Raw genomic sequence first — 21,857 nt, forward strand, 5'->3', positions numbered from 1 at the left:
AGGTATGTGGTATGTGTTTGTTGTGTTGTTCTGAGTCAGAGAATGGGTTTACTTATTGTGGATTGATGGTCACTGTGAGGGTGAAGTGCTTTGTAGGAGCCTTTCTGCTCTGCTGTTTAAAAAACAGCACTTATCATGGCTGAATCATGGCCTCTACGTTGATGCAATGCTGGTGTCAGCAATGAGATATACCACCCCAGTGGAGCGGAATGATGCTACAATATGTTCGGAAACAAAACCTTAAACCAAATTGCATTAATAATTAATTATGAACAGATCATTTCAAGACTACTTTACTTTATCCAAAAGTACTTTTTTGAAAATGTAGCTGGTTAGTTATAGATCATTACAGTTTGAGCAGATTCTTTGTAGATTTCTGCAGGTTTGCATCTAAATTCCCTTTATACATCCCATCAATTAACACAAGCCAACCAACATCTTTATGAGCCTCAGACTTGTTCCTCCTCTGTGTTTTAACAGTAGCCTTAGTTTAGCCTGGTTGGAGTTCTTCTGAGACTTTCTCCACACAAAGAGTTCTATCTTTAAAAGGTTTGTCTTTATGTCTTTTAGGCAGTCATGGGCTGGAGGTTAGGGAACCAGCCTTGTGGCCGGAAGGTCACCGGTTCGATCCCCAAAGCCAACAGCACATGACTGAGTTGTCCTTGAGCAAGACACTCAACCCCCAACTGCTCCCCGGGTGCTGTGGATTGGGCTGCCCACAGCTCTGGGCAAGTGTGCTCACTGCCCCCTAGTGTGTGTGTGTGTGTGTGTTCACTAGTGTGTATGTGGTGTTTCACTCCACGGATGGGTTAAATGCAGAGGAGAAATTTCCCTGTTGTGGGACTAATAAGGGTCACTTAATCTTTATGTAGGTACTGTGAATTTACAGATTGGTAACCCAGGGGTTTTCAATGATGCGGTGGGTAGTGCTGTCACCTCACAGCAAGAAGGGCTTGAATTCGATTCCCTGGCCGGGTGACGCCGCTGGGATAGTAAAGTTATGCCCAGCTCTGTTAGGGGGACGACTGTTCATCTCTCGGCTGTTAACTTTAGTAAAAGGTGTTTAAAGGCTAGCACTGTTCACATCTGTGTTAATTAGCTGATGTTGTTACCCTCCTACGGTGACCATGATTTTTTTTTCTCCTCTTTCTGCAACACCATGGGATCCTTTACATACCCTGAAGTAAAGTGCTGGTGGGCTTCTGTGTTTTTAAATGCTTTGAGAGACTCTCCATATTAGTGAGAGGGGTTGTATATAAGATAAATATACATGGCATAAAAGCACAAATTTGGTAGCTTTGCGCTAATTTAAGTGGAAACAGTTGGGGGGGGGGCTATATAAGGATCACAGCCTACTTAATAGTTTTTTTCGAACTAACATTTTTCTCTTCCAAAGTAAAGTGATTCATTTTAGCTATTTTTTAAGCTATATTTCTCTAGTTATGCATGTGCAGAGCACAATGTGTTGTAGATGGTTCATGGAGAACCTTTTTGAAAAGCATTCAAGTAGTACCAAAAAGGGTTCTTCTGTTGTTACAAGCTTGACACTGTATTTACAGAAGAATGCTTTTTGTTGCTGTATAGAATTTATTTTCTTTTTTGAAGATATATACCGCACATGAACTCTTTAGTCATGCATAGACAACTCTTGAAGAACATTTCTTTGTGTATTAAGTCTTGGCCATCTTTCCAACACTGGAGCATCACAGTATCAAAGCAGTTTCTCTTGGTCTAAGGTTTTCTGGTTTCCATGGCAAGTGGTGGAACCTGTGAGAACTCCAATCATGATGCCACTCTGGAAACAAATTATTCCCTCTTGTTAAAAGTGTAGGTTCCATGGAAAAGCATTCTCCAAAGAACAATATACTGCAGGTTTTCCATCACGTAGAAGAACTGTTTGAACATGAAAAGAACCATTCAAATGGTTCTTCAATGTATATATATATTGAAGAACCATTTGAATGGTTCTTTTCATGTTCAAACAGTTCTTCTATATATATATATATATATATATATATATATATATACTTTACTAAAGAACTCTTGATAAACCATCTTTTTTAAGAGTGTATTAAGTTTTATCACTCTTTCCAAAACTGGAGCAACACAGTAATGAAGTACTTTCACTTGGCCTAAGGTTTTCTGGTTTCCATGGTGACTCGTGGAACCTGTAAGAACTCTGGTAACAATGCTACTGTGGAAACAAATTCTTTCCTCTTGGTTAAAGTGAAGGTTCCATTGAAAACTACATTTTTAGCAAAAAATGTTCTTTGAAGTTCTTTGGATTTGTTGGTTTGTAACAACAGTGGAACCAGTTTTAGCGATATTTGGACCCACTAAACAACTAAAAAGGGTTCTTTACAGAATCATATACAACAGGTATTCCATCATATAGATTAACAAGTTTTACAATGTATTAACAAGTAATAAAGTGTTACAATGCAAAGAGACATTCAAATGGTTATTTAAGTGTTTGTGGTTCCATATAGAACATATTTTTTAAATGTTGTCCCAGATTTACAGTTGTATTTACAAATTCTAGAATACATGATTTATGAATAGTATAAATCTCTGCTTAATTTAACAGCAACTGTCAACTGGCTTCTATTGTAAGCGTTTTTTGCATCAATAAATTTTTTTTCTAATGCCTGGAAATGCACTGAAATTATTTCTGTGGTAATCACCTGTTCAATAGAGATGCATCAGCTAGAAATTAAATAGAAAAACTGCAGTTTTCCTTTAACTGGCTGTGTCTGTGTGTGAACGGGAATGGGGTAGTTATGCAGCTGCGGGTGCTTTTTATTTCATAACAACATACTCGACTGGTCTGTGATCAACATTCAAAAAGAATTTGATCCGAGTCCAAAGCCACTCCATGCAAAAACCTTTCCCAGATGGCTATAATCAATACACTACTGAATAAGTGCCATACTTGTAACTAGGCAACTGCAGGCTCTTAAGCACAGCGCTCCAAAAAACAATTTTCACTGATATAGGTGAACTAAGGTACAGTCTGTGGTAGAAGCCCTTTCTCCATGTTCAGCCTTTGCTTTAGAACCTTTTGCTCTTTTCTAGCTTCTCTACAAGCAGGAGATGGTAGAATAACTTCAAGAGAATTTTTGTGTACAAAGTCTTGTTAGCCTTTGACTATGCATCTTAGTTTTCATGCATTTTCAAGAGAAACTGTTCTGAAATCCAACCTAAAAGATCGACACAGTGACCCTGATATATATATACAGTGGGTTGCAAAAGTATTCATACCCCTTGAACTTTTCCATATTTTGTCACATTACAACCACAAACATAAATATATTTCACTGGAATTTAATGTGAAAGACCAACACAAAGTGGTATACAATTGTGAAGTGGAAAGAAAATTATACATGAATCAAAACATTTTTTACAAATAAAAAACTAATAAGTGCGACGTGCAAAAGTATTCAGCCCCCTTTTCCCTGAGTGCAACCAATTGCATTCAGAAGTTGCCTGATGACTGCTAATGACTCAAAAGGGTCCACCTGTGTGTAATCTAATCTCAGTACAAATACAGCTGCTCCGTGACGGCCTCAGATGTTGGTTAAGAGAATATTGGGGAGCAAACAGCATCATGAAGTCCAAAGAACACACCAGACAGGTTAGGAATATGGTTTTGGAGAAGTTTAAAGCAGGCTTAGGTTATAAAAAGATTTCCCAAGCTTTGAACATCTCACGGAGCACTGTTCAATCCATCATCCGGAAATGGAAAGAGTATGGCACCACAGTAAACCTGCCAAGACAAGGCCGTCCACCTAAACTTACAGGCCGAACAAGGAGATCACTGATCAGAGAGGCAGCCAAGAGGCCCATGGTGACTCTGGATGAAATGCAGAGAGCCACAGCTCAGGTGGGGGAAACTGTCCACAGGACAACAATTAGTCGTGCACTACACAAATGTGGTCTTTATGGATGAGTGGCAAGGAGAAAGCCATTGTTAAAAGAAAACCATAAGAAGTCCCGTTTGCAGTTTGCCAGAAGCCATGTTGAGGACACAGCAAACATGTGGAAGAAGGTGCTTTGGTCAGACGAGACCAAAATAGAACTTTTTGGCCACAATGCAAAACGCTATGCGTGGCGGAGAAATAACACTGCACATCACTCTGAAAACACCATCCCCACTGTCAAATATGGTGGTGGCAGCATCATGCTCTGGGGGTGCTTCTCTTCAGCAGGGACCGGGAAGTTGGTCAAAGTTGATGGGAAGATGGATGGAGCCAAATACAGGGCAATCTTGGAAGAAAACCTGTTGGAGTCAGCAAAAGATTTGAGACTGGGGCGGAGGTTCACCTTCCAGCAGGACAACGACCCTAAACATAAAGCCAGAGCTACAATGGAGTGGTTTAAAAAAAAGAATATTCATGTGTTAGAATGGCCCAGTCAGAGTCCAGACCTAAACCCAATTGAGAATTTGTGGCAAGATCTCAAAACTGCTGTTCACAAACGCTCTCCATCCAATCTGACTGAGCTTGAGCTGTTTTGCAAGGAGGAATGGGCAAGAATTTCAGTCACTAGATGTGCAAAGCTGGTGGAGACATACCCTAAAAGACTTGCAGCTGTAATTGCAGCAAAAGGTGGCTCCACAAAGTATTGACTCAGGGGGGCTGAATACTTTTGCACGTCGCACTTATTAGTTTTTTATTTGTAAAAAATGTTTTGATTCATGTATAATTTTCTTTCCACTTCACAATTGTATACCACTTTGTGTTGGTCTTTCACATTAAATTCCAGTGAAATATATTTATGTTTGTGGTTGTAATGTGACAAAATATGGAAAAGTTCAAGGGGTATGAATACTTTTGCAACCCACTGTATATATATATAATTATCACACACTGGCAGTCAGAGACCACCAGTCATTTATTTAATTTCCAGTAACAGCCATTAAATACAAGGTATTCATTTTTCCAAATATATTTCTGAGGAGATATGAGGGGATCCACTTGAATAAGGAATGAGGAATTCAAAGTGAAACAAAAGAGAGTTTGCAAAACTGGAGTTCAAAAACTGATTAAAAGCTGCAGAGAAAATGAGACTCCTAACAACCACCTGGAAGATCTGATAGACACTAAAACTTCCCCCATCAGATAAACAGCACTTAGAGCTTTCATCTTTGAGAGAGAGGAGACAATCAAGCTGCTTCAGATCTGAAAACATGCACAGGTGTTTCTGTCCATCCTTCCACTGTGTGTGTGTGTGTGTGTGTGTGTGTGTGTGTGTGTGTGTGTGTGTGTGTGTGTGTGTGTGTGTGTGTGTGTGTGTGTGTGTGTGTGTGCACGGCAGATGTGGATTAAGTAAATCACCACTGCCATCCTGTCTGGGTGAAGTTATGCTTTCAGTATTGAGTGTCCTGCTGAGAGCATTTTCCAACTGTCATAATGATGCTACAGAACATGTTAAACAGACTCTGTCTCTCTCTCTCTCTCTCTCTCTCTCTCTCTCTCTCTCTCTCTCTCTCTCTCTCTCCACTCTCTCTCTCTCTCTCTCTCTCTCTCTCTCTCCCCCTCTCTCTCTTATCCTGTCCCTTTCTCTCTCTCTTACTCTCTTTCTTTATACTCCATCCATTTGTTGCCTTTCTCTTCCTACCCCATCTCTCTCTCTCTCTCTCTCTCTCTCTCTCGTTTTCTCTCTCTCTCTCTCTCTCTCTCTCTCTCGCTCTCTTGTTCTCTCCTATCTCTTGCTGTGTGTCTCTCTCTCTCTTTCTTTCTTTGCATTTTCTTGCTATTTCTCATTTTATTCTTCTGCCTTTTCTCTCTCTTTCTCAGTAAACATTAAAGAACCCCAGTATCTCTTAGTTATGCCTGGTATTGGCAACCCTAGTCTCAAAATAGGTTAAACACTGTAAAGAAAGTAAAAAAATGTGAGGTATTTTTTAATATACCATTTGATACAGTTCATATCTGATTAATGTCTGTATCACACTTATCCCGATATCATTTACACCTGTCATAAATGCATCTCTGCCAGACTGATAGACGTCTGATTTACATCAGCGCTGCTTTTCCTGTGTTACAGACATGCAAATTAAAGGAATTTTCCCCCAGAATCTCCTGAGATGATGTACATCCCACAGAAATGTTATACATTTGATAAAGAAGTAAATTCAGATTCACCTTTACAAGGCTTATTGTGTAAAAGGTTGCAGGATCATTTTTGTTTGAACCAGGAATTTGTTTCTGTCTGGTCACATGACTAACAACAATATTTAAACACAATTATTATAACACATACAAGCAGTTATGTCCACATATGACAGTCACAATGTAATATCCAGAGGTAATGCACTGATTGTTGGTAGGCATGCAGGAGAAAAGCGTTCTGCCTTGTTGAGTTTCTAAAAGCTATTAATAAACCCTTTGGCCTCCTTTAAGGCCTAACTATGTTTGTTCTATGTACTTCATTCTTTGTAAGTCGCTTTGGATAAAAGCATCTGCTAAATGTAATGTAATGTAATGTAATTTGTTAAGCATCCTAGAAATTACACTGTAGATGCAGAGGACAAAATGTCAATTGACCAAAATGAATGAGATACTATGGAGCAGCCACACTTGAGCCTAATGTCACCATACCCAATGGCAAGCATAGGCTAGAGGGGTGTAAAGCCCTGCAGCATTGGACTGTGGAGCAGTGGAACTGCATTGTCTGGAATGATGGCGCTCCATGCAATACCTTTGGGATGAGGTGGGAGTGATCCCCAACTCACCATTCAACATCAGTATCTGACCTCGCTAATGCTCAATCAAATCCTCACAGTAAAGCTTTCCCAAAAGAGTAGAGGCTGTTATTGCAGCAAAGGAGGACAAACACATGATTAGTTCCAGCAGAAATGCTAGTTGAGAGGGAGTCTACAAACATGTAGTGTATATTTGTTCATTCTCAGTTTAGCCAAGTAGCCTCAGAACTAAAAGATTCAAACCCTAGCTGGAGGGAATGTGTAAAATACTGCTTACTTCTTACTGAAAACTTCTGTGTGGACCCAGACTTGAATCCTGAGGAACTCACTCCATTTGCCTGGCAAAACGTCTCTGCATTGTGCATTTGCTCGGCATTCTGAGTCAGAGGGAAAAGCACCTTGAGCTGTGCACCATACATGTGTGACCCCTGTGTGACTAAAATGCTCAGCTGCATGACATACTGTAAACTTTTTGAGAAATAAAATAGTAATCATGCTGCTTTATTATGCTCACAACATGCTGGCAGGCTCTGCTTATTTATTTATTTATTTAGCTGTTGGATTGTTTGTTTGTTTGTTTGCACCGCTTTATTTAATTTAGCTGGCAGAGGCCTGCCCTGTTAAATGGAATTAAATGAACGATAAATATTTATGTCATGTCGTCATATGGTATGGGTTTCTCCTGCACAAGTTGAAGAGTAAACAGAAGCGGTGACACTTCGTGAACGTTGTTTGCAGGTGTGCTGAAAGGACATTTGCTTTATATATACATACACATGTGTTCATTCACTCACCCACTAAAGAGAGAGAGACAGACAGACAAAAAGGGAGACAAGGCGCCTCTCACTCCAAGTACATCAGATAAAGTGGGGAAATATGAGGAAGGTTAAATTTGTAAACATAATAGATTGTTGGTTGTTGAGATGCATTTTAAATCTGACTTTACCTGCTTGCATGCTTTCCATCTCTGCAGAGCGTAATGAGAGTGTGTGTTTTGAAATGCAAGCGAGATGCGCTGGTGCCTTCAGGCTTTTTCTGCTTTCTTTTTTCCTTGGATAAATTTAGTGAAATGTGTGACACACCATATGAGGTGGCAAGAGTGTGTATGTATTTGTGCGTGTGTGTGTGTGTGTGTGTGTGTGTGTGTGTGTGTGTGTGTGCGCTATTCACAGTCTGCTTCGCAGTCTGTCACATGCTATTGATCTTAGATTATATATTGATGTTAATATTTTTTAAATGTTGAGGTCATGTATTGAGGCCTATAATTAACATTTAGTAGTTGTTTTGGCTTTTATTTATGTATTTATTTATTTATTTTTTTTTTGGTTTGCTAAAAAAAGAAGCTTTGCAATTGTAGCTCTGCCCAGAGGCTTTATGTAACAATTGGCAAAGTGCAGACATTTTTAATGTTATTATTTTATTTTTATTACTTATTTATTCATTTATTCCACCAAGATGCCCCACCAAGACAGGGGATGACAAATTCTGTTCATTAGAGAGAAACAATACCACATTATCTTTTAGATCTATCAGGCTAGTATACACTAGATACACTATATTCACCCTCCTAATATCTACAGGGAACAATTTACTATCACAATACAAAGTTTGGTACTGCATTCAATCAACTAAAAGAATAAATGTTGCAGGAAAATTGCAGGCCTGAGAAGGTTAGAGAATTTTTAGTAATATAGGGCTATTTGGGTGACTATTGAGTTCTACTGTTTGTTAGCAGTGTTAGCCCTGCCATTCCAGTTCTAAACTAAAGAAGCAGAATTTGCACATGTCTTGGCTGATTGACTACACTGGGTCCAGCTGTGTACATCAGATTTTTGACCAAAAATTCCTTTCAGTATGCCACTCTATTTTCTAGTTATATTCATTATAGGGAAAATCTGGTTACACTCTACAAAGTGAGTTGTAGTCCAGTCCAATGCTGTGATACAGTAAGAGCATTTTGTTTTAGTACTTGCAGAACATTTTTTAGACACACATGTTTATAGAAGTAATTCATTGTAACTCAGATTTGGAGAATATTTTACTCACCCACCAGCTTTATTATTCACTGTAAAAATTCAAAATTTGAGTGCAATGTTATATTATATTATAATGATATTTAAAAAGGAGAATAAATTGTGTTTTACATTACAATTTTATTTTTAAAATTTTAAATGTGAATTTAACCATATTGTTTATTACTTTTATTACTTATAAAGTTGCATCTTTTCTGGATAAAATTAATGTGGATAAAATTAATACATTTTATACGTATTCATTTTAAGATGCAAAGTACCTTATGTACCTGGCATGCCAACCTCCCCCCACTCCATCGTCATCCCTGAGTCCCTCTACCACTCATTTATTCACTTTTAGCAGTCTCAAATTCTTCCACAAGAGGTGCCATTAGGACTCAAGTAGATTTTGGTGCTTCATAAGAGTGATGTTTTGCATTACACTGTGTGTCCTGGTTAAGTGAGTAAATATTAGAGGAGTTTCTTTGCAAATGTTTATTTTATACCTGTTTACCTTGTAGTGTACACTTCTAGATGTCTATTCTCTGGCAGCGACCCATCTATTAATTCTGTTCACTCACATGGAGTGAGGAAATGGAAATACTGTACATTAAAATGTTTCATCAGTAATCTCTCCATTGTCAGTGATGAACCAGAAACCAGAGGATACAGTTATTAGATAGAGCTGAACGAAACAGACAAACCACTCTCAGAGGTTTGCTCTGATTGGGATTCACATCACTGAAGCTGCACACACTGCTGCTGTTCTCTGCTCAACACTGTCTTCTCTCACGCTGCAGAGCCAAACGCACTGCTTCAGAATACAGATGAATGCAGAGCTAGACCTTCTGCTTCTAATTGATTTGATTCAACCAGAACTTGTTTTTGACTTCGAGTTCAGATCTATTTAAATTGGGTTTCATGAAAAAAAAAAAAAAAAAGATGAAGTGGAAGCAGAAGAAGAACAGCGCTTTTCCATGTTATATTAACTTCTGAGGCCCTCAGGACTAATTTACCTAAAGTTTCTTTTCCTGTCTCTGTGCTAAGCCAGACATTTCTGTCTCTCTAGATTGTGGCATTATTTTTTTTGTTGTTGTTGATTTATGTCAACACTACACACTTGGCTCATTATATGTATTATATTATAAGTTGGTCAATACTTGTGATCAATTCACACATGATAAGAAATCTCAGAATAAATTACAGAGGTGGAAGTGGCTAATGAATTTGCACATTTCCTCCACACCAAAAGAGTTCCATGTGCAATATGTCCATCTGATCGCAAGTAGAAAATACACATTCAATTTATTCATAATCTTGTTTAACCTAAACATCTATGATTGCCAGACCAGCCCACTTTTATCACTGGCCCATCCAAAATTTCTGTTCAAATTTAATTTCAGTGTTAAATTCTTTAAAATACATAACCAAATGGACTGGTGGCCTATCCAGGGTGTATCCTGCCCTCCACCCAATGACTGCAGGGATAGGCTCCAGCTCCCCCCATGGGCCACAAGGATAGGTGGCTTAGAAGATACGTATGTGTGATAAAAATGAAAATATACTCACTAAATATATGACATATTTGAAATTCAGTATTTCCAATCAAAATCCCAGTTTAGCCAATATGGTTAACCGTGACTGCCAGGCATCAGTCTGTCTTGAGCCACAAAAACATTCTCAAACATCCATCTACAGCTTTCTGTACTGAAATAGGCGTTTCTTATCACGTTGGCATGAAAGGTGTGAAGCCTGCATTAGCAGTGACACTGTCATCATTTAGGGGATAAATGTAGGGTAGCATATAAACATGGCCTAAGCATAAATGTAGCTGGGCACAATGAGGAGAAGCTCAGTGTAGTAACTCCAAGCACTTACTGAACATGGAACATCTACCAGCTGGGTTAGGGGTTAGGTGTCTTGCTCAAGGACACCTCAGTCATGTGCTGTCAGCTCTGGGGATCGAACCGGCGACCTTCCAGTCACAAGGCTGGATCCCTAACCTCCAGCCCACGACTGCTGGGTCTGGTTGTGAAAATTCCTTTTCCACATGACAAGCTTCAATATTTACTGATATGCTGCATGGGGTTAATGTAACCTGGAGTTATTTTGTATGGGTTGTTTTATAGGAGATAAAAGCCACTGGAATGTTTACTGACACATGACAGCACAGTCCTTAAATATTACTGACATGGCCAGGACTAACATCATTTTGAAACACCAATAATAATTATGTTAGTGCACCTTTGCATGTAAGACTAATCATGTCTTATTAGAGCTTTTGACTAGATTTCATCCATATCTAAGAGATCGACCCATATTGTTCTGCCATTGAAATTTCTTTGCCTATATTTCCAAAGTCAGATAAAACCATCAGTATTTCTCTATGTAGTTAGAAGGAAGTGTTAGAGTTCTTTAGCTTAGCATAGAGTGGAATTCTATAGTAATTAACATCTTTTAACAAAAGCAGAAACGTAACTATAAGACTTCAGACGTTTGGTATATAAGCATTAATAGAGCGAAGAAGCAGTGGACTGAATGGCATTCAATTTAGCAATAGACAAAGTTCAAATATTTCATAAGGTTCTACTGGCTATAACCTGACTTTAAGCTGGCCTTGAGTTGTTTCCTTTGAGTAGAATTTTTTTCTTAATTCTTACGTATGTATTTGCTCACTGTAACTTATTTATCTTTTCCTACAATTTGAGAAACATTGTTTTATCTTATTAGTACTTCAGCTGACAATGTGAAAATTGGTGTTCATTACCGATGACCCGATGTTCTGCAGTGATTAAAATATGTGCACAAATGTAATCAGCAGCATTACACAAGCTCTCTTTCTGAGGCATGACTGTGCTAATCTTCAGCCCAAATCTCAGTGACTGGTGAACAGACTGAGAAAAACACAGTGGGATAACCTCAGGGCTGTGACTTCACGCAAAAACAATAAAGAATCAATCCATGCACATGCAGTGACCCCTCAAACATGAGCTGAGGCTGTTCTTTTGTGTTTGTGCATGTCTCCAGTTATCTTGGTACTCTGTGCTAATAGAAGATGCTTGAAGTTGCTTCTGGAGGTGAATCAGTTGTGTCTAGTTTTGACAAATGTGAGCCAACAATATAGTACAGAGATCTTCTGTCTAGAATCATGGAAGTGGTCATTTTCAAGGTCATTTTTGTTACAGATTTTTTATACAGCATTAAAATAGTGCAGTCTAAATATGTCTAGATGCCACACTCATAAATGTCACATATTTGTTTCATAGTGCTTATGGGATAATATAGAATTGTTACCTGAATTTGAGTTTACTATTTTAAGCGGTTAAAAGCATGCTTTTGTAACATTTCACTTGAGCCCTGCAACTTTACACTGACATATACATGCCATAAACGTATCATGGCAGAGGTCTTATGCCATCATGAGTTGTTATAACCAATTATATCTAGTAATTGAGCAATGTCATGCTACCTTTATGGATAACATTCATTATGGATGCCACAACGTTTGATATCATGAGCTTCTATCACATGCTACTACTCTAGTTAACTGTCATTACCTAAAAACTTTATGGCAACTTTTATGAAAATCATTGGAAATTATAACATTATGCTGGTACATTATGGGACAAAATCTGCCATGACATATTTATGGAATGGTAATGTCAGTGTTATGTAGCAGGGTTCAAGTAAAGCAAAATGCTTGATGCTCAGCTTTGTATATAATTTTGTATGTCATGTTCACTAACTCATTATTCCTTCTTTTTCTCTCTTTTTTTCTCCTTCAGAGCCGTGACAGAATGGTGGACTGTATGAGTCGAGTCATGTTGCACACGGCTGTGTCTTGTTGGCAGCCACTGCTGGGCCTGGCCTTGGTGGCTGTGTTTTTAGGCTCCGCCCTCGCCTGCCCCTCCCGCTGTGAGTGCTCCGCCCAGAGCCGATCTGTCATCTGCCACCGGAAACGCTACCCGACCATCCCTGACGGTATCCCCATTGAGACGCGCATCCTGGACCTCAGCAAGAACCGCATCCAGGCCATCAACCCTGACGACTTTGCTGCCTATCCACATATTGAAGACTTAGACCTGAGTGGTAATATCATTGCCTACGTAGAGCCAGGGGCCTTCAATTCACTTTTTAGCTTGCACTCCCTCAGTCTCAAGAGCAACCGCATCAAACTGCTCTCACTGGGTGTCTTTACAGGCCTTTCTAACCTCACCACACTTGACATTAGTGACAACAAGATCGTCATCTTGGTCGACTACATGTTCCAGGACTTGCACAACCTCAAGTCACTGGAGGTGGGGGACAATGAGCTGGTCTACATTTCGCACCGGGCATTCAACGGCTTGTTGGCTCTGGAGAGTCTGACACTGGAGCGCTGTAACCTGACTGTGGTGCCCACTGATGCCCTTTCACATCTGCACAACCTGGTGAGTCTCCACATGCGCTACCTCAGCATCAGCACTCTACATCCCTATTCCTTCAAGAAGCTGTTCCGCCTGCGCCACTTGGAGATTGACAACTGGCCATCTCTGGATGTGTTCCCAGCTAACACTCTGCATGGGCTCAACCTCACCACTCTGTACATCACCAACACTAACTTGACCACTTTCCCCTACCAAGCCCTGCGCCACATGCCTTACCTTACACACCTGAACCTGTCCTACAGCCGCATCCGCACTGTGGAAGGGGGCCTTCTGCAGGACCTGATGCGTCTGCGTGAACTGCGAATAGCAGGCGCCCAGCTCGTATCTGTGGAACCCTTTGCTTTTCAGGGCCTGCGCTGGCTCAAGGTACTTGATGTGTCCCACAACAAGTTGGACACTCTAGAAAGGGGTGTGTTTCAGGCACCAGAGGCTCTGGAGCTGCTGCTAATCAACGATAACCCGCTAGTATGTGATTGTCGGCTGATGTGGCTCCTTCAGAAAAGGCATTCCATCTCATTCGGTGAGGAGCAGCCTGAGTGTAACACGCCAGAAGGCATCCGTGGACGCCCCTTTAAGGAGTTCAAGGAAACCCTGTTGTCCTACTATGTGACCTGCACCAAGCCCAAGATCCGAGAGAATCGGACCCAACTGGTGTCAGTGGAAGAAGGTCAGTCAGCTCGGTTACAGTGCAGCGCAGATGGGACCCCTCGTCCCACCATTTCCTGGATCACCCCACGCCGGAGACATCTCACCAACAGGAGCCATGGTCGGGTGATGGTCCACAACAATGGCTCACTGGACATCAAGTCTGTGGAGGTTCAGGATAGCGGTGTTTATGTGTGCGTGGCCTCCAACACGGCAGGAAATGACACACTAATGGTATCTTTGGCGGTCAAGAACCTGGGCTCACTCTATGCTAACAGGACCCAATACTACGTAGATCCCAACAGTACCACTGCCAACAGCACCAACCTCCCCAACATGACCTTTGGCTTGGACCTAAAGACCATTTTAGTGTCTACAGCCATGGGTTGTTTCACATTTCTGGGAGTGGTCCTCTTCTGTTTCCTGCTCCTGTTTGTATGGAGCCGGGGTAAAGGGAAGCACAAAAACAACATTGATATAGAGTATGTGCCACGCTCCAAGTCCAACGGGGCCTCTGCTGAGGGAGCAGAGCAGACCGCTGGCCCTCGACGCTTTAACATGAAAATGATTTAAACAGATTTAAAAGGACACCAGTGAAAATTTATGCACACATCTATTTTGCTAATGGACCCATCTGTGGGACAGGTTGTGTCAGGATGTACACAGGCCCTCAACCTAATGCCCATGTGGATATGATCCTGAACTCTGATGGATAGCCAGAAGGGAAATACAGTCTGTGTCAGTAATTAACTCTTTTCAATTTATATGAATCCCTCTTGGTGAGAGGTTGTATTCAAAGACGTTCCTAAATTGTGTACAGGACAGATTTGTAAAATTCAAGTATTACTCTTATTTGTTGGCTCGCGAAACGCCTTCTCACTGCTACAGACCGATGACCCATAAACCTGTTTCCTCTTTCATTACCCCACATATATGTACGTAATGCTTAATTATGTATGTGTATGTCAACATGTGTCACTTTCTATTTTTTGCAATACTCACAAGATGCAATGTCAGGCAAATTTGCAATTCCCCCTGCTTTCGGAGTAATCATGACCCAGCTAGCGTCTAACTCCTGAAACTGTTTGTGAACTGAGGACAAAGGGCTTGAGTGGCTTTGAAATGTTAACCCGAAAAATGCGTGTACCGTTAATCTAACCCCAAATTATACGGTAATACTATATTTGTTTATAATATGGAAAAACATGAAAAAACATGAGAGATTATTTATTTAAAAAAGCCCATTGAAGTGCATAATCCAAGATAAATATTTCACAATCATTTAACAATGTAATATGTTTTTTTTATGATTTTTGCAGTCATGATTTTGTTTAAGTTTGTACATGGACTACTTTTTTTGTTCAAAACTTGTCTTTACTTTGATTCATTCCTTGGACCTTAAAGCTAACCTGATGATGAAGTCCATGTCTCCACAGTGAAGTCACTATCTTTTTTATTATTGTTTCTTTTTTCCCGAGTAACAAATTTGGACTTTGTTGTGGTAGTTTCTCATTTTGTTGTTGAATCATTTAGATTGTAAACAGTTCAAATAAAAAAAAAGAATACATGTATGTGGAATAAAGAATATCAATTTGTATTTTGTTGTTTCATTGTATTCCAGAATTTGCCATATTTCTACCACTAGACAGAGAGTAACCCTTCAACAATATTATCATTAACTAAATGATAAATGATATTGTTTTGAATCTATTTTTGTCAAAAAATGTTTAAAGTAATTTCAACATCACATAGTAAATAAATTAAAAGGAAAAAAGAATGTTTGAAATAAAGTCAACACCAAATATGTTTCAACAGAAATGTTCTTTGACCCATAGTCAGCAGAGAGCATTTTCCACCAGATTATTACCTGGAAACCATCAGCAGCCATATATAGACAAGCCAACAAAGCAAAGTAGCATTCGAGTACTTCAACATGGGCCAGCTTGACCCTGTTCTAAGTGTTTATTCATCATTCTTCCATCATGAATGCTAGTCTACTCCTTGAGACATGTATACAACATGGCCAAAAGTATGAAGACACACAAAAATCACTTCTGTATGTGATTGATTTATATCTTATACTAAAACTATGGATTTCCCTAAGGTATACAAAGATAGACCCACCTATCTTTTGTTTGAATAACAATCTTTATGCCCCAAACCACTAGATTTTGGAACATGTCTGCATAAATATTTTGGCTCACAATCACCATTCCAATTCAATCCATGGTTGTTGGTTGGGGTTGAGATCAGAGCTCTGTGCAGATCACTTATGTTCTTCCACACACCAAACTTAGCAAACTATTTCTTTATAGATATTGGCTTTGTGCATAGGTCATGCTGAAACAATAAAGTTGCCACAAAGTTGGAGCCACACAGTTCTCCAGAATGTCAGTGTATGCTGTATGCTGAAATCATGAAAACCAGATCCAGATCATTATTCCTCTGCCAAACTTTACACTTGGCACTGTGCACTCAGGTAGGTAGTGTTCTGCATCCTACAAACTCAGATTCATCTGTCAGACTGCCATGATTCATCACTGCAGAGTCCAGTAGTTTTGTGCTCCCAAATAACAGTTCTTGTGCTGCTGTTGTTCTTCCAGAGCTAGTTTGGAACTTGTTGAGGACAGTTGACATTTACATGGTACATGCTGTAAGCTTACAAGGCCTAATGCTTCATGGCAGAGCTGTGGTTACTCCTAGATGTTTCTGCTTTGCATTAAAGTTTTAACAGTAGATTAGATGCTCAAGCAGGCGAGATATTTGATTAACTTGTTGGAAAGGTGGCATCCTGTGAAGTGCCAAGTAATAAGCTCTTTGACTTAACCCATTCGACTGTCAATGTTTGTCTGTTAAGTACTGATTAGTATGGGTGTCCACATAGTTTTGCCATGTAGTGTATGTTAGTGAGTGAGAGGTGCAGAGCTTACAGGAAACTAGTCAGTACAAAATGTAAAGGTTTCTCGGTAGAAGTTTCATGACACTAAGCCTGGTTGGTGATTTCTCTGTGCAAACCATGCTTCCTCCTGGAGTACGCTGGGCGTACACTACACAACTTTTGAAATCTTAATAGATTTCTAAAGCAGGGAGTATCACAAACTTAATATCAGTTTGTCACAGAATTTCTTGTCTTTTTGCTGTGTGGGCACTAGATGACAAAGCAAAGTCAGAAAACAGCGCACACAACACATTTGGGCTAATAATAAGAAATCAAACTCCCAGATCTCAAATCACATGACACAAACAAGGCTAAACATACTCAACCTGTTTGTGCTTTTATGTGCAGTGAAAACGCAAACAGGATTAATATGGGGTTGAGAAACATTGATATTACAGTGAGAGCTGGAGAATTATTTCACTGCAAATTTGTAGCTGACTTGAATTCTAAAGTGACTGGACGTGAGTGACCTGATGTCTAGATCCAACATTATAAACTTGACATCAGCCTTTATTTGCCTCCTCTGTTTTCAAGCTCTGCTGTTCAGCATGCATGTTGCATGGTTTGCATGCATATCTATTCACCCTTTTCTTTGCTTTTCTAGCTCTCTGATTAGCTGTTGTTTAAATAATTAGTTGAGTTCATCTCTGACCTTCTCACACTGCATGACTTATGAATGCTATAAGTTGTAAATATTAAACATTTTTGATAATATTGGAGGGTATGATTACTTTAGAGTTCAGTCAGAGGGCTAAAGATTCACTTAATGCTCCTCTCACGCTACCAGATCATCCACACTATCAGTCAATTCCGATTGAGCCTGTGATCAAGCTCCCGGCCAAGAAAAATCCCTTCAGATTGTGAAAATTTGCCACAAGGGAAAGTCATGGTTAAAATCTGGCAATAAATTGTGTAGTGTAGGCCCAGCCTAAGTGGTCCTTAGAAACTGCCTTTTATCAATAATTTATTTACTTTTTAAGTGAAGTCTGGTGTCTTGTGGCAAAAGGTGTACTTTCCTTTTGGGGCCTCTCATTTCTGTGAGTTCTGTCATGAATGATCTAGAACCAAAACCAGACTGCAGATAAAAATGGCTAAGTTGTCTTGAAACATCCACTTCCATCCTTCCTTGAATCCCACAAAAATCCAAGAAATCTTAGGAATGTTTTGTGAACCTAATTCATTTCACATTAATAATCCCATTTTCACTTCCAGCACCTCTGATCTGAAAAAAAAAACAAACAAAAAAACCTGCTAAATAATTTCTCTAAAGATCACACTTGAAGCAGACCTGCTAAATTAAATTATTATAGATGAATTGGTTTCATGTTTTTTGGCTCTCGGAAATGTGAGTTCATCCTGAAATGTGCTTCAATATTAAATGTATATGTAGCTTTAAATGAGGCTACCCTCAGGTTACAATTATGTACATGGCCTTCATCTAAACAGCCAAGGGGTAAGCATAAGAACAGTTTATTACAAAGCTCTAGGCAATACTTCCAAAACAAGATACAGTGAAACTCATTTGAAATTCATTTCTTGATCCCTAGGATAACAGAGCTCCTTATGTTCACCTTCTACCTAGTTGACTGTTATAAGGTTATGAATCAAAAGGAGGTCTGTCTGTATGTGCAAACATATGGTATCCCACAAGGCTCTGTTTTAGGTCCACTGCAGAGGTTTAAAAAGAACCAGAATGTTTGAAATTAGCCATTTTTAACTGACATTATGTTGGTTTCTAGGTAACTTTCATATTGATTATAACAGCCTACTACTCACTGGCCTCTTTATCAGCATATAAAAGTATTAAAATCTTTGGAATAACCTTTTTATGGAAGTATGGAATAATCTTTTTGCCAGTGTTCAGGGCTCAAACATGATCTCAACTGTTAAGCTTATGCTGGGTATGCATTTCTTTTGGTAGGAATTGGGTTGGTATTTTGCTTTTCAGATAAAGGTGAATATTTGGTGGCATATGGGCATATAGTTATGCAAAACAGAGATGCTAGTGCTCTCACCATGCTATTCATCAGGATATTTGCATGCACTCACTCAGGTTTTCTTGACAATAGTGGAGGGGTGCTGATATTTCATGCTGCTGCTATATTGTGGTTCTCTCTTTTTAGATAAGCTATTATAGTGTGGCCCCTGAATCATCATAGACACCATATGTTCAGTAATGTGCACTTTACCCAATAATCTGTTTAGTTTCTGTGTGCTGCTGCCTCACATAATTCTGATGCATCACCTGGATTGAGTTTTTCTTTTTTAGTACTTCCTCCCCTCTAGATCAGTTTGAGTAAGCCAACTCAACATGCAATGAATGTCACCACTGAGATATTCAAGCCTCTTAGAACCTCCACCTGGAAGCTTCAGCAGTTTGGATGAATAGTACCATCACATTTTCCATGTGGCCATTTCTAAGGAGCTTCATGACCACAAGCCCTGAATGGATTCTACAATGTACCATCTTATATGAGTCTACCCAGTTCTACATCTATAATATATCCAGCATAACCACCATCCTATATGCACCACCTTGCTCAACCATGCTCAACTTCTACCATCTAGTATGAGTCTATCATTTCCTCTATCCAGCATCCTGAAAGTGTCCCACATAATCTGTAGATCGTCTAGATCTTTAATAGACTTTACTGCCAGTTACTCAAATGTCTTCTCTTTCTGTATGCCTGCTTTTGTACAGTCTACACAAAAGTGTTTCTGTAGTGAATTAAAACGCACTGATTTATCAGACATGGCTAAAAAATGACCACATGGACTAAAACCCAAGTCAAACTGGCATCACAGCATCTTATCCACTGTAACAGTAAATACTTCTTTTTAAACCAATAAACATCTCCATAGTCAGCCCAGCCCTGATCTCAAACCACTAAAATCAGAAGAAATATAGTGCAGGAAAAGCTGCAGCTACATTTTGAACTCAGGAGTTACATGGGCATTGTATTTCAGGAGCAGCAGTTCAGGAAGTGGCTGTTATCAGAAGAAGGATCTCTTGAAAAGCTGTTAACCTTCTGACATTGGCAAAATGATCAGGATACATATCCAATGCATCATGGTCACAAGCTCTGAAAACATTAGCAGAGATGTTAACAACTCTACAAATACATAAGAATTTAAAGAGAAAAAAAAAACGTATGACGGCTTATTCCTTAAGGATCTCTCCAGCATTTTAAAACCTAATCTCTGTCTGCTGTCAGATTTCTCTCCCAAATGTATTTTTTGAAGCCCTTATGAAGACCTCAGTCACAGCTAGTTGACAGAGGCTTTTGAGAAAATGTACTGAAGATACTGTCGACTGTATGATACTAAAGGAGTGGGCAGAGGTAAGGCTGAAAAATACTGGAGTATTCCTTTAAGACCTTCAAGTATAAAATACATTTAAATGGTAAAGTGTAGGGCACTCAGGCCAAGCACTAGAACCCACCCTTTCACCGCAGGGTTTGCAAGAACGAACTGTGATTTGGTCTGCGTTGCTGGAGTCCCACTGGTCATTAGGAAGTGAAGCTCTCCTCTGCTCACAGAGACAAAAGAAAATGAGGTTAGGTTTGTGGTTTTGTGGGTCAGCTGCAGCCATTTTCAACTCTCCACTCATGGGAAACCTCCCACACGCATACATCCACACATAAAACGCAAGCGCACTACACACGCTTTCAAAATGCAGCCATACATAACCTAGTTGCGTCACTTTCTGTAATGCATTGATTGCAATGTGAATGGAACTCTGAATGTGTGAATGAACTTGATTAAATCAGATGGCAGTATAAATCTACAAGTACATTTAAAAAAGACTCATTAACAGAACTCTGCGAAAGTCAGAGACCACATTTTCATTTATTTAATTTTAGTCAGAACAGTCATTAGGTCCAAGTTATACATTTTTTAGCATCAAGAAAAAGCAGAAGACATGCATTTAACATTAGATTTTAAATAAATAGCCTACATTTAGGCTAAATGTAGGCTATCAATAAAGGTTAACTGCAAAATGATGTAAGTTTTGGGGTTGCAACTCAAGGTTATAGTCCATACACTCTATAAAAAAGGTACAAAACTGTCACTGGTGTGGGACTCTCAAGGGTATATCTCAGTACCTTTAATCAGAGAATATAACTGTTTCATAATCCACTGAAATGATATATTTTTAAGTTGCATTGACTCCACATACCCCAGAAGAAGAAACACAGACCTCTGCTCTACTCTAGAAAACCCACCACTCCACTCATTTTCAGGCTCTTTAATATAAAAGTCCAACATAAACATTTCTTCTGTTTAAAAACCAACTACTTACATAGAAGAGTGGGGATGCCACAATACATTTGTCAGCACATTCTTGCACTGTACTTTTAATTGCTTTAATTTTAATACATTTTAATTGCTCTGTTAAAATGTGAAAATATATACCATCTCAGCTCAGGTACCTGACATCCCACTCACTCACAGCAGTGAATGTCATCCTAAGAGAGGCTAGTGGGCATGGTAGATGAAGTGAAGCTGTGCTGTGAGCACTGCAGCATTCTGTGAGGGAAGCAGCTAGCCTGAAGATTCGGATTTCACAGCAGATGAAGCTGCAGATGTGCGTTGGACACAGATTTTCTAAATGACTTTCTCAGCCACCCCTTCCCCCATCCCCAACCGTCAGGCAAAGCTTTGAATTTTCAGTGTTGATAACTGCAGAAGCCATTAAAATTATATAAAGCAACTTATAAATAACACAATTTGTTTACTTTGTTCTTTTGTTAAATTTTTTAAACCCCAATTTTGTAAACTCCAGATTTTTAGTTATTTCCTTTGACTTTTACATTCTTATGCAAGTGGATTATCTAATCTCAGAAATATACTGTACAGCCATTTTTAGATGCACATGAAAAAGAAAGCTGTGAGGAAGCTGACTTGAGTGTTGCTTCATTTTGTCAGCAAGTCCTTTAGGAATGCTTTTTTTTTTTGAGAGAACAGAGATGTAACTAATTGGGTTCAAAACTATAAAGATGGAAAAAGTTGCAGTAAAAAAGTAAAGAGTGGATACTACTGATGGGTGTTATACATAGTGTTGGAAGCTAATGTGTAATTTACTATTAAATGTATGGTAACACTATTTTGAGTGGTCCTTTGTAGGT

The 21,857-nt window shown here is 39.3% G+C and overlaps 1 protein-coding gene across 1 annotated transcript in view; it reads left to right on the plus strand.

The window, feature by feature from the left end:
• Positions 1 to 15,387, plus strand: part of lingo2 (leucine rich repeat and Ig domain containing 2) — a 453,337-nt gene extending 437,950 nt beyond the window's left edge. Inside the window, exon 5 of the mRNA XM_017693392.2 lies at positions 12,504 to 15,387. Within this exon, the coding sequence (XP_017548881.1) occupies positions 12,516 to 14,363 (1,848 nt within the window). The 5' untranslated portion in view covers positions 12,504 to 12,515 and the 3' untranslated portion in view covers positions 14,364 to 15,387. The remainder of the gene's footprint in view (positions 1 to 12,503) is intronic.
• The last annotated feature ends 6,470 nt before the right edge of the window (positions 15,388 to 21,857 follow it).

This window comes from Pygocentrus nattereri, chromosome 8 (assembly GCF_015220715.1).
Source record: "Pygocentrus nattereri isolate fPygNat1 chromosome 8, fPygNat1.pri, whole genome shotgun sequence".
Taxonomy (NCBI): domain Eukaryota; kingdom Metazoa; phylum Chordata; class Actinopteri; order Characiformes; family Serrasalmidae; genus Pygocentrus; species Pygocentrus nattereri.